The sequence below is a fragment of the Stegostoma tigrinum genome, chromosome 45, assembly GCF_030684315.1.
Source record: "Stegostoma tigrinum isolate sSteTig4 chromosome 45, sSteTig4.hap1, whole genome shotgun sequence".
NCBI lineage: Eukaryota > Metazoa > Chordata > Chondrichthyes > Orectolobiformes > Stegostomatidae > Stegostoma > Stegostoma tigrinum.
In genome coordinates, this window is record NC_081398.1 from 3,309,898 (window position 1) to 3,323,844 (window position 13,947).

The 13,947-nt window shown below is 40.6% G+C and overlaps 1 protein-coding gene across 1 annotated transcript in view; it reads left to right on the plus strand.

Annotated features, from left to right (window-relative positions):
• Window positions 1-11,504, plus strand: part of LOC125448651 (mucin-2-like) — a gene marked incomplete at its 5' end in the record, with an annotated part of 127,036 nt that extends 115,532 nt beyond the window's left edge. Inside the window, 4 exons of the mRNA XM_059642573.1 lie at window positions 3,076-3,249; window positions 5,910-6,025; window positions 6,788-6,876; window positions 10,336-11,504. Coding sequence (XP_059498556.1) covers window positions 3,076-3,249; window positions 5,910-6,025; window positions 6,788-6,876; window positions 10,336-10,389 — 433 coding nt within the window. The remainder of the gene's footprint in view (window positions 1-3,075; window positions 3,250-5,909; window positions 6,026-6,787; window positions 6,877-10,335) is intronic.
• Window positions 11,505-13,947: the final 2,443 nt, after the last annotated feature.

The following is a 13,947-nucleotide window of genomic DNA, read 5'->3' on the forward strand; positions in this document are numbered from 1 at the left end:
AGGAACAAAACCAAAGTTGCTGGGAAAGCTCAGCAGGTCTGGCAACATCTGTGAAGGAAAAAAACAGAATTAATGTTTTGGGTCCAGTGACCCTTCCTCAAAGGAAGGGTCACCGGATCTGAAAGGTTCTCTGTTTCTACCTTCACAGATGCTGCCAGACCTGCTGAGCTTTTTCAGCATCTTTGTTTTTGTTCCTGACTTACAACATCCACAGTTCTTTCAGTTTTTACTTAATAGTAGGGCCTTGGGGAACGTTGCTACATAAAGAGACCTGGGAATGCAGGTGCATAGTTCCTTGAAAATGGAGTTGTATGTAGACAAGATAGTGAAGGTGGTGTTAGCACATTTGCCTTCATTGGTCAGAACACTGACCATAGGAGTTGGGACATCACAATGCAGCTATCCTGGAGATTGGTTAGGCCACTTTTAGAATACCGCATTCAATTCTGGTCGCTCTTCTATAGCAAGGATGTTGTTAAACGTGAGAGGACGCAGAAATACAACAATACTGCCAGGACTGGAGGGATGGCTTATAGGGAGAAGCTGAATATGCTGGGGAATTTTTCCAAGCAGAAGCTGAGGTGTGATCTTATAGAGGTTTATAAAATCATGGGGACCATGGGTCAGGTGAATAGCCAAGATCTTTTTCCATTGGTGGGACTCGCTAAAATTAAAGGGCACAGGTTTATGATGAGAGGGGAAAGATTTAAAAAGGACCTGAGGAGCAACTTTTTTTTAACCAGAGAGTGGCGCGTGTATGGAACAAGCTGCCAGAGGAAGTGGTGGAGATGGCTACAATTACAACATTTAAAAAATATCTGGATACGTATACAGATAGGAAGATTGAGAGAGTTATGGGCCAAATGCTGGCAAATGGGACCGTGTCAGATTAGGATACCTCACTGGCACAGATGAGTTGGAATAAAGCATCTGTTTCCATGCCATAAAACTCTAAGTTCCAACATTCTCTTGTTATCACTTACTTCTGCTTTCAATCATCAATCAAACGGTTTTCCTTACTTTTCATATTCAAGCTGTTTCAGTTTCAATTGAATTTTAAACATTTCCAATGATTGTGATTACATTTTTGGAAATTGTAAATGCTGAGCTATCACTGCTCTCCCCTCTGAGCACGGGCAATCTCAACTCCAGCTATTCCACCACGTCCAAAATCTGTACACCACCCCAAGTGATTTCTTCCACACCCAAGGAATGTTTAGCCACCGAAAGAGCCATTATTACACAAGGCACATCCTATTTAAACCAACTGAATGCAATACCTAAAACGAGAACACCAATGTTCACCACTCACTGTCTTTGAGTCTAATAACTTTAAATCCAACATGCCATTAGAGATTTTTATCTACACGAGCTCCCAACTCGTAATGGACCAGACCAAACCCGCTCAAAGATGTCAAGGAGATAGCCTAGATTCTAACTCGTCTGTTATTTAGAGGCACTGTGCTCCAGATGTAATTTAATTGTCAAACTAATAGGCTTTAAACAAACCACACTTTATTCTTACAGCTCAGTTAAAATACAAAGAAAGAAAGAACTGGCATAACTGTAACTCTATAGAAATGCTGAAATCAACAATACATCATTTAACTACTACTCAAATGTTTCAATATAGCAGCATCCCATAAACACACTCTTGCCAAAGGCAAATTCAGCAAAACAGATTTCCTTCACTTGCTGTTTCCTCCAGTCCAGGAGATGGAACACCAACTAAATGAATCTAGCAGCAGAAAGTGCATTCAACCTTTTGCAGCAGCAGAAACACAGAGCTTTATCCAGCAGCTTCAACTCCAAAATCCCAACTTCAACAACTGAAAGTAAAATCTAAAACCATGGGTCTCCGTGAGCCTGACTCCACCTGATTATGCTTCTTTTGACTAAATTAAAGGAAGCCCAAAGCTATTCACTCTGCTTTCCATGCAGATGTGCCACCACCAGGTTTAAAACACCCATCTTCGAGAGAACTCAGACAGACAAATCCCTCTGAAAGACGCATATCATCAGAGTTAGCATGAGGTAATGAGGTGATATGGGGAAAGCATGCACAGCATGAGGCAACATTAAGTTGGCACGGACATTATGGGGAATGGGGAGGTGATTGTAGAGAGAATCTAAGAGGTGATGGCATGAAATTTTTAAAACTGAGTCGTATAGAAAAAGAACTGGGAGCCAGTGAAGATCAGCCAAAACAGAGGTGATGTATGAATGAGAATTTAGGAAATGGAGATTAGAATTGTAATAAACTTCATATGTTCCAGAGTTCATAATTGGAAACACAGGCCAGGAGGATATTAGAGTAATCTCATCTCGAGGCACTAAACATAAGGATGAAATTTCCAGTAAATGACCCTCAACAAAGGTATATTCACACAATATGACAGTTGAGGTGATAGTTGGTCTTATTGAAGGTGCTGCTATATGGTCCATAATGCATCTTGGCATCCAAGATGAAAATGATCAAGAGATGATGCTGGTAAGATGGAGCATTTGTCATTAGCTTACATGGGGAAACTGACAATGTGGTTTTTGACAGCAACAAGAAGAATAGCTAAGTATTTTCATAACCTATTTTTCCTAAACAACCTGATCAGAGGTGTTAGTACACACCTCTGGAATGGTGGCATTTGAACCTGGATCTCTTGGTTCAGGTGTAGGTGCACTCCTCCTGTGCCACAAGAGGGCCCCACCCACCTCTGGAGCTGCACGCATTATGATTTTGGTGGAAGAAACAAGCCATCAATTGATCATCAATTTGGTTCTTTAAAGGACATAATAAGTGGAAAGGAAAACAGGCAGGCTGTTGATGCCTTACCAACCCACTGAACCATGGAGACTGTTTGGGAGTAGACTAGTAAACATTACCAGGCACCCATCCACCCTAACGTTCCCTACACCTGTAAATATGGCAGGTGGTGGACAGTAATATCCACCATCTATGAGTTAAATGGTGTGAATCTTCTGTCCTCAGGACCCTGGTGTGTTATTAACAGCTGAAACAGCAGACAATGATGTAATGCCAATAGTCAGTAATGGTGAATCTTCCTCTTCTTTTCCCAGCTGCGACATAACTGACTATTGGTACCTTGGGGATTTCTGTAATTTTCCGATTCACAAAAATGGGTTCATCGGTGGTTTATCAGCAGCATTGATCCTATTATTTCTGGGCCTCTTGGCCTTTGCTGTCGTCACAGTGTGGTTTCAAAGGCACAGAAAACAATACCTCAGACAAAGGTACAGTAAAATATAACCATCAAAAACAATAAGACGTTGGTTCTGTGTCTTTGCATTTCATAGAAATTTAAATAAAATACAATAGATCTTGAGAAAACCAGTAAGGAAAGTTTTAGGGAAGACATGGAGAGGGGATTGTTCAGCATAAGTGGAAGTGACCTTACTCAGAGGGGATTATGAGATACCTGCAGAGAGGTATAGTGAACTGCAGACTATTTTCAGAGAGATGCTGAGTAAGACATTGCTGAGAAAATCTGAGTGTGGGCCTTGTCAACAGAATGTGTTTTGCCATTCACCTACGATCCATTACAGAAGTCCTGGATCCTCCTACTGCACTGCCTCAGTGCAGGGACCACATCGCTTTCTTGACTTCCTCAGCTACTTCCAGCTCTGGCTGCTTGTTCAGAAAGACTGTTCGCTTTCAGCTGTCCTTGACATAGCTCACTCATTTCAACTGCCCCTCAGATAACACGACAGGGCTTTCTGGTTAGAGAGATCTCCTCACCATTCCTATGGTTGCTACAGCCTTCAAACCAAAGTACTGGTGAGCTTTGTAACCTTTTACCTGGAAATTCTGGCATTGCAACCAATCTTGAATGGTTGGGAACCCAGAGGCAAGTTGTTAACGCCATGGGTCTGGGCATCAGCATTGGCCAAGTTCACCAAGGAACAAAACAGGTTCCTGACCTAAACTGTCAATGTTACTGCAGATACAAAATGCAGAAAATTATAAAACAAAGTCAAAAATTGCTGGAAACTCTCAGCAATTCTGGCATTATCTGTGAAGTGAAAAGCACAGTTAACATTTTAAGTCCAGTAATCCTTCTTCAGAACTGATTGTAGCTAGCAAAAGGTTAGTCTAAAAGTCACAGAAGAGGTAGGAGGAATGGAAACAAGTAAGCTGTAGGTGAAGATACAGCCCAGAGAGAGAAAAACAGTTGGGCAGACAAAGGAATGTGTAAAAGTCAGCCTGAGAGAATGAATAGCTGCTAATAGGGATCATTAGTGGCTGACAATGGCTTGTTGTGATAGCAGCCCATGTGATAACAAAGGCTAAGATAATAAAATGTGAGGCTGGATGAACACAGCAGGCCAAGCAGCATCTCAGGAGCACTGAGATGCTGCTCGGCCTGCTGTGTTCATCCAGCCTCACATTTTATTATCTTGGAATTCTCCAGCATCTGCAGTTCGCATTATCTCTGATAACAAAGGCTGGTGTGTGGAGTTGGAGTAAGGAGATAGGAGAAGGTGGTCAGGCCCTGAAATTATTGAACTCTACATTGTTGGAGCGTTCCCAAGCAGGAAATGGGGTGCTATTCTTCCAGCTTGCACTGAGCTTTTTTGGAGCACTGTATCAAGCCCTAAACAGAGATGCTGGCCAGGGAATATGGTGGTCTGTTGAAACGGTCGGACATTGGAATTCAGTCTTTTTTGCATTCAAAGCATAGATGTTCTGCAAGGGCAGTCACCCAGTCTGCGCTTCTTCTGCCCAGTGTAGAGAAGACCATGTTGTGAGCAGTAAATGCAGTTGACTAGATTGAGTGGTGAGGTAAATCACTGCTTCACCTGGAAGGTGTGTATCAGGCCTCAGAAGAGGGAGGAAGTAAACAGGTAGGTTTTCCCACGGTAAGGTGCTGTGAAGGTATGAGGAGGAGTTGGCAGTGAAGGGAGGAGTGGACCATGACATCCTGGAGAGAACAGTCCCAGTGGAAGGCTGACAAAGGAGGGGAGGGGAATGTGTTAGGTGGTGGCATCCTGCTGGAGAGGGTAGAAATGGTGACAGAAAATTCTACCTCATGTCTCTATAGACTACCTCTGGTACTAAAACATGCAGGCTGGAAAGACTCAGGTGTTCATACCTGTGCCTTTATACATTACAACATTAGCACAACTGCATTAGAATACTATGCAATGTCCTGATTGTCACAACACACAAAGGTCACTGCAAACACTAAAAGGATACGGATGAGGTATTCCAGAATGATGCAATGTGATTATGAAAGAAGTGCATAACCTGGGGAAAGACAAGACTGAGAGTCAATCTAATAGATACTTTCCAGATTCTAAACACATTAAGACCTTAACAAGCTGTTATACCTTAGTCAGAACTCTGGGACCAGAAAATATGACTGAATTTGAAAGGGGGAATCTTGAAGACTAACCAGCAGAAATGTCGGTGAGCCAACGATCAACATATAGGCCTCAAGGCTCCCTAGGGAGATAGTGGAAACAGTTCCAAATTATTCTGAATAACTTGAGATCTGACATACTTCGGGAGTATTAGCTGACTTTCTGAGAATTCCCAACCTCTCCATCATTGGAGCTTTCCTGGCATTAAATAGGGATATTTAGGATACTGAGCGAAACATAGTGAAAGGATGTTGATCTACATTCAAATTGGAATGGTATGTGTCTTGGCAAGAATCCGAAGGATGATAACTGTTCCAATGCCATTGCTGCTCATGTCCGTTTCTTGTGGTGTGCAGCCATTTCCATTTCTCCCACAGGCCATTCCTGTAGCCTCTTGAAGCAAATTGCTAAAATGATGCAATAAATGGAAATACAGCATGTCAACTGATCAGGTAAACTAAGCCCATACAAAATGACTCCATTACCTTTTTATTCTTAAGTACAATTCTCTCAACTGTGTTTTTCAACAGAGAGAATGAGCAAAACAAAATTATATCACAGAAATGGACAGAAGACGAAAACGAAAATGAATATTGTAATCTTTCGACAATCACCATTTATAACAAAGAAGATACCATCTTTGAAAGTAAGACTGATATTTACTGTACCCTTTAATTTTATTCAGGCATTTTAGTCAGATGTGTATTAGCAATGGAATAGTCAAGGCCACTTCAAATTTGAGCTGATGATTGTTCTAATTCGATTCCAGAATCACTTCAGATTTCACCTATTTTGAATAACACAAAAGATGGCAGACTCTATTTCCATAAGTTACAAGACCTAAGATGGTGACAAATAGTATACTGATTTTGATCATCATGAATGGAATGGTGACTGCAAATTATAAATAGCATTCAACCAACTGACAAGTAAAAGAATTATTTTCTTGCTAGCCGTATGCCAGTTTCAAGAAAGGTCTTGACATTGACGTTCCAGTGTGCAATGCTATAAGCTAAAACAAAACAGCAGCACAATCGGTGAAGTTACTTCATACGCTATATTAACAAGCAATGAATGGATTTCGTATTCCTATCTGACATCACACAGTTACAAATCAATGTTGTTCCTAATTTGTGATACTTAACAGTAGCTAACAGTTCAGGCAATGTAAACGATCCCATGACAATAAAGAACTGTTTGTTCTTTTGATATCCAATGTTCCTCCCTCAAGAAAAGACCTTACTCCTGTTGTGGGATCGTGTGCCCGTTGACAAGTCATGTTTCCTACATTGCAGCAAACTCAAAGTATTTTGAAGTATTTTGGCATACTCAGGACATAAAATGTGCTGTATATATACAAGATTAGTTCTTCCTGATATAATTACCATTTCATATATTTATAATACAGATTCAACAGGTGAAAGAGATTCATCTGACTTTTCCGTGGTAAATATGAAACCCAAGCTAAACTCCAACTGCAACTTCAAGAATGGGGAGGTTTGTGTTTAAACTATGATTTGGCTAAATAATAGACCAGTTAAACCATAAGTGTTACATTGATGTGTGACCTCAAATTGACCTCGTGTTGTTAATTCTTTGAGAAGATGTACTATTCAGGTCAAGAAATGTGTTAGAGAATGTGTAGAAAAAAAATTACAATGGCTACAGGAATGAGAACCTTCAGTTTTTTGGATATGTGGAAGTTGAGATGGTTGTTGCCGGAGTGAAGAATGCTAAGAGGAGACTTGATAGAGACTTTCAAAATCATGAGCAGGCTAGATAGGGTAAATAGAAAAAAGCTGTTTGCATTCATAAAAGGAATGGGAAAGTAAGGGAATAGATTTTAAATGGTGTGCAAAGGAAGCAAGGGTTATTTGAGAAAACAACATTTTCATACGGAGAGTAGTTAGGGGATGAAATGCATTTTAGAAATGTGGGGAAATCAAGGCGAGGGCAAAAGATTCAACTTAGGCATTCAAGAGGGCACTAGATGGTTATTTGGATAGAAAGAGCGTGCAAGGGTATGGATGAAAAATAAACAGGAGATTGACACTTGGCAGTGAAGCTCATTTGAAGAGCCAATAAGGGCACAGTGGACAGTGGCATCATTCTGTGCCGTAAGACATGAACTGCTGCAGTATCTAAGGAGTCACTAATGATGCTACTCATTGTGCAATCAGCAGCAAAATCCCCACTTCTGACCATATGATGGAGACAAGCTCATCGATGAAGCAGATGAATATGACACTACCCTGACAAATTCCTGCAGTGATATTCCGGACTCTCATGATTGGCTTATGCAACTAACTTTCTTTGTCTTGGTCTGTCTTCAAACAATATAGAGTTTTCCCCAATTCCCATTGACTTCAAATTTATTCATATTCTTTGATACTTTAGTCAAATGAACGGAATGGTATCACTAACTTAAAGCCGTCCCTCATTTAAGTACTAGTTCAAGTTCCAATCCTGAGCTTTGCTTCTCGCAAAATTGAGCCAACAGAATAGTCCACATCAACTGTTTGTGAAAATCTAACATTCTGTAAGACGTAGGTGCAGAAATAGACCAATCAACCATTGAGGCTGCTCTGCCATTCAATGAGGCTGACCTGATAATTCATAACTCCACTTTCCTTCATTATCCCCATAACCTTTGATTTCCTTAATGATTAAAAATTTCTCAGCTTTAACAACCAAGCCATAGATTCACCATCCTGAGAAAAAAGTCTTAAATGGGTATCTCCTTATTCTGAAATTGTTCTCTCTGGTCCTAGACTTTCCCACAAAGGAAAACAATCTCTCAGCATCTACCTTGTTGTCTTCCTAAGAATCTTGTATGTTTCAGTAAGGTCATTTCTCATTCTTTGAAACTCCAGTGAGTACAGGCCCAACCTACTCAACCTATCCTCATAAGAAAGTCCCCCCATACCCGATATCAGCCTAGTGAACTTTTTGCTGGACTGCCTCCAATGCCATTATATCTTTCCTTAGATAAGGGGACCAAAACTGTTCACAGTATTCTAGCTGCAGTCTGACCAGTATTTTGTATAGTTTTAGCAAGACCGCCCTATTTTTATGCACCATTCGATTTGAAATAAAGGCCATACTCTATAACACGGTCAGTGCAGTAGGTTTTGACAATGTTACTGGCTTCCCCCAACACAGGACTGTACACACATTGCATTAAAAGGGCTGTAGCATAATGTAGCAAAGTCCATCAACAGAAAAGCGTTCTGTTCCATCAATTATCCCAAAGAGGGACTTGAGGCTGTTTTCATTAGAGAGAAAAAGGTTGAGAGGTGACTTAATTGAAACATAAAATAATCAGGGGGTTAGATAGGGTGGATAGGGAGAGCCTTTTTCCTAGGATGGTGACGGCGAGCACGAGGGGGCATAGCTTTAAATTGAGGGGTGAAAGATATAGGACAGATGTCAGAGGTAGTTTCTTTACTCAAAGTAGTAAGGGAATGGAACACTTTGCCTGCAACGGTTGTAGATTCGCCACCTTTAGGTACATTTAAGTCGTCATTGGATAAGCATATGGACGTACATGGAATAGTGTAGGTTAGATGGGCTTGAGATCGGTATGACAGGTCGGCACAACATCGAGGGCCGAAGGGCCTGTACTGTGCTGCCAGGTTCTATGTTCTAAACCTTGGGTGAAATTTATAGACTCTCTCTCAGAAAGTCAGGTATAAAAACTTGCATGAGCAATAATGCATTCAAAACTGTACCACAGGATATCAAAAATCCCTTGCCAGTGGATACAATAACGTAAGGTACACACTGCTCCTACTGTCACTGGGAAGTGGAGTTGAAAACAGGAAGTGCGTTCCTTCACAGAATAACAGAAATACTTCAGTGCAGAAGGAGGCCATTTTTAATGGACAGCTAATTAACCTTCCAACGAATTGGCAGATTGGAGGGCAGGACAAAACAGGGCTGTGATACATAGATGTAATTACATTCTTACTCATAAAACATACATTCTGTTCTTATTTTAAGTTTCTATTGTCAATTCCTTTGATGGGGATGTTCTGGTGTTGGACTGGGGTGGACAAAATCACCCTACACCAAGTTAAACCTGTCAACACGATTATTTGAAATCATGAGCTTTTGTAGTGCTACTCCTTCATCAGGTGAAATGGAGGAAAGCACATAGGCACAGAATTTGTAGGCCAAGATGATTCCAGGGAATTAAGAGTGTCAAAAAAGTGGTGTGAGTGGAGTGTCGACAAATCGAAATAACAAGTCTTTGCAGGAGACCAAAAGTGTCAAAGATGTGAGTACAGTGTCAACAGCTGAGTAGCAGGCAAAGGGATGTGCTATAACCCGACTAAGGCAGAGAGATAATTACAAAAAAATCAGAAGTAGATGGTGCTAGAGACAAACCAAGTGGACGCAATAACATGATATCACCCTCGTCATGCAACTTATACCTACCATGTTATTCAAACCACTTGGCTTGTCTCTCGCACCACCTTACTTTTGAGTTTTTGTAATTATCCCTCTGCCTTAATTAATTGGAACATAGATCACCCTTTACTTGCTGTTCAGCTGTTGACACTTTATTCACACCGTTTGACACTTCTGAACACTTGTTATTCAGTCTCAGTCCACCTATAAATTCTGTACCTGTGAGCTTCCCTCTGCCTGACAAAGAACAGCACTCCAAAAGTTTATGATTTCAAATAAAGCTGTTGGACTGTAACCTGGTGTTGTGTGACTTCTGACTTTATCAATTCCTTTGTTCACATTTACACTGGGAACAACCCATAAAAATGTCTCAGGCTGTAATAATGCCCTCCTGTCTGCACCATCACTGTAGCACACTGACTAGAACAGTAATTACAGTGTGACAATTTCACATGTCTAGTTCCCATTTAAAAGTGGATATCTGAACTTGAGCATTCAGTTTATTTAGAGAAGGCAATAAAATATTTACCTCTTTCTTTTCAGGTGAAAATCCAGAGGCCACCGATTAATATGGATGACTCTAGTTCTCATAAATAATGTGCTCATGTTACCATTTTACTGTTGGTATACACATTTCACATGTCATCTTGTGTAAGATGTAAGATTGATAGGAGATTCATTAAGGGGATTATTTTTCTTCCTGCAACTTCACTGTTCTGTTTTTCATAATTTAAGTAATTAGGGATTTGAATAATTAGGAGATATGGATTCCAGGATTGCAGCAACATTGTTCCACTGATATCAAGTAAAAACGCAGAAGGACAAGATGAACTAAATTGGGATGAAGATCATCTAGAATTGACCTGTTCACTCAAGCAGTTTGTTTCTTTACATCATTTGTTTGTTTCTCTATATCATTCTCAGCCAACTTTTAAAGGAACACAATTAATATAAAATTCTACTTTTATGACCATATTCTAACTTTAATATTCTGCTCACATCTTGAGGTGTCCACCAATCACATGAAGGTTCAAGTGCACCTACGGTGGAGGAATATTCTTCACCAAGGCAATCATAAAGGATCTTTTGAAGTCCTTATAAACACAAGACTTCAGTTTTTAATATTTCTGAAGGTCCATCTTGTGGGGCGGGTGGGGATGTCTTGTCCCTTGAATTCATCCACATAAATCCAAGGTGACATTCAGATGGAGAATCGAAGAGGTATGATACGCTGAGATTCCACAGAACAAAGGAGCCTTGTCAATCTCTGACCACCAGAATGCAGCTCTGAATCATGTAAATTATATTGATCAAATTGTTGAGAAGATACTTCTGATTAAGGTTAGAGTTACATTAACTGCAGAGTTTATGCAGTTAATTGTCTGAATATTGTTTCCCAGCTCCTTTTCATGGATGGGTATTGTGGGTTCTAGAACTTGTGAGAATTATTGTGAAGCTGGCAGACTAAAATTACAACGTTCAAACTTTATTCTGTATTTAGCCAGTGTTGCACTTGTCCTGGGAGTGTTTGATGGGACAGGGTACTGACAGATTTACATCTACTGAGTTCTGTACCTGCCATGGGAATGCAATGGTACAGTGCAGACGAGCTTTACAACATCACTCTCACTGTTGAGCAACATTTCTTAATTAAACAAATGGAACAGAAAATTGCAAAGATGGATTGAAGTTTCAATAATGCACACTGGCTTTCCTGCAATACACTAATTCAAAGATGTCTTTTAATAAAATATGATCCATGCCAATTGTCTGTGTAATGCAAAACCTTAGATTCAAGAATAATGCTCCATCAAGCTACAGCACAAGACCTGAATAACATTCCATCATATTACAACACAAGGTTTGCTGATTAACAATCAGCTGAAGACTGTGCCTCGTCACGAGGTTTCCAGTGAAAAATAAGGCACAACAAATGAGAAGGAAGGTAGAAAATCTTTCAAGATGAGATTAAATAATAATTAAAAACTACTATTCTAAGTTAGGTATACAAACATATTACTACATGGTACTTTTTTGTTTGGTGTTGTTTGCTGGATGAACGTTCATTAAGAAACAACGGGCAGTTCCACAACCTTAAGTCTTGGTGAGTTTTCTTCCATACCTTACCAAATGCATCACATTTATCATCGTAAAACACCTTGCCATTCACTAGATGTTCTGATATTCACCAGCATCTCTTGCAGCCACACCAACGTTGCAAGCTTGTTGCACACACACACACTGGCATTGTCAGTCTGAAGCTGCCCTGCATAGTTCCCCATGTTTGCCCCACCAGACATGACAGTCAGAAAGAAATTGGCACCCTGCTTTGCTGCAGGTTCCTGCTGGATGGCTTGGTGAAACACAGGACTTCCTTTTCTCGAAGGACCAGAATTAGAGGCTATAACAACAGACCATTGCCATCTGAGCTAAAGTTGTCTCAGCCATTGGGAGGAATGTACAGCAATACAGGGAAAAGTTTAATGATCTTCTTCACTCAGCAAACAGAAGTACCATGCTCTTCTCTCAAATATCTCTCATTCACATTATCTCTGTTACTGTACCTACCTCCCACCGAAGCTAATGCTCTAACAATCTTGCCTTTGCCTGCAACATCATCCCTCACTCTCAACCAGCCCATTACTCAATACCACTAATCCTGTACGCTTTCTTGCGCAGCCTACTCACTTGCTCAGGAGCCAGTACACATCCCAACCCCCAACCTGAAGAAAGGATGCACAACTGCCGTGCCATCCATTTCCAGGTCTTGTATTACATGCCTCTCTCTCATTTCAGAGGACAAAAGCCTAGAATTGAATAGAAATAGTTAAGCTCAGCAATTGGCTCCTCACCCCTAATGTAGAGACAACCATGACTAACAACCCACTAAGTGGCATGACAACAGAGCAGTAACATGAACATAGCATCTCTGGGTGAGGGGTCAAAGCACATTCACCAAAGTAAGGCAGTGCAAAGCAGGAATACTTACAGCATTCAGGATAGGCTCAGAGTGAGTGAGCTTTTTGACACTATGAACCCGAGAATGCAGCCATATCCAGTCCATAGGTGTACATACCTGAGCACATAGCTTGTTCCTGCAGCATTACAATGATTGTGACCAGTGAAGCTTGAGGTGTAACACTGAAGTGAAGAATTATGCTGTAAGTGAATCACAGATGTGCCATGAGGATTGGAGTCATAAAATCATACAACACAGTCCCTTTGTTCCAACTCATTCTTGCCAACCAAGTTTCCAAAACTAAACCAGCCTGATTAGCATGATTTTGGCCTTTGTTTCTCTAAATCTTTTCAATTCATGTATCTGTCCAAATGTTCTTTCAATGTTGTAACTGTACCTGCATCTGTATGAAAAAGTTGCCTGTCAGGTCACTTTTAAATCTCTCACCTTAAAATTATTCCCTCCAGTTTGAACTCACCTATCTTTGGGAAAAGATCTTTGTTATTCATCTTCTCTATGCCCCGCATAATTTTATAAACCTTGACATGCTCATCCCTCAACGTCTACGGTGGCACACATTGGATACCATTTTCCACATGCTTGGGGTGTGCATGACCAGCATCCATGGAATATGCCCTATGATACTGTTACCTTATGTCCAACATTGTGGTCATTACGACCAATCGGCAAGCTGAATGTACCAGGTACACACATAAGTTGAATCTTCTTGACATCTGGCTTGTATGGCAAGTTTCATAAGATTGAAAGCTGGAAACTCACATCACTTGGTTGAAAAACATACACAATGGAGCACAGCAATCCCACTGTTAAGATAGGCCTCACCGGATTTCTTGTCTGATTTTGCCACATCTTACCATAACCTCGCTCGTTCAGAGCCCTCTAACATTGCAATCACAGGACAGAATCTTCTGCTCGTTTTGGTTAAGTTCAAGTTACATCTAAGATAACAAGCTGTGGAGCTGGATGAATACAGCAGGCACTTCCTGCTCTTAAGATGCTGCTGGGCCTGCTGTGTTCATCCAGCTCCACACCTTGTTATCTTGAGTTACGTCTAGTTTTTCAAAGGTTTTATCTTACCAAACCTGCCACATTATTTTCCTACTAATACCAATTTGCTTACATCCAATTTTGTATTATCATATGCCATTCAAAGCACAACTTGCCACTCAGTGGAT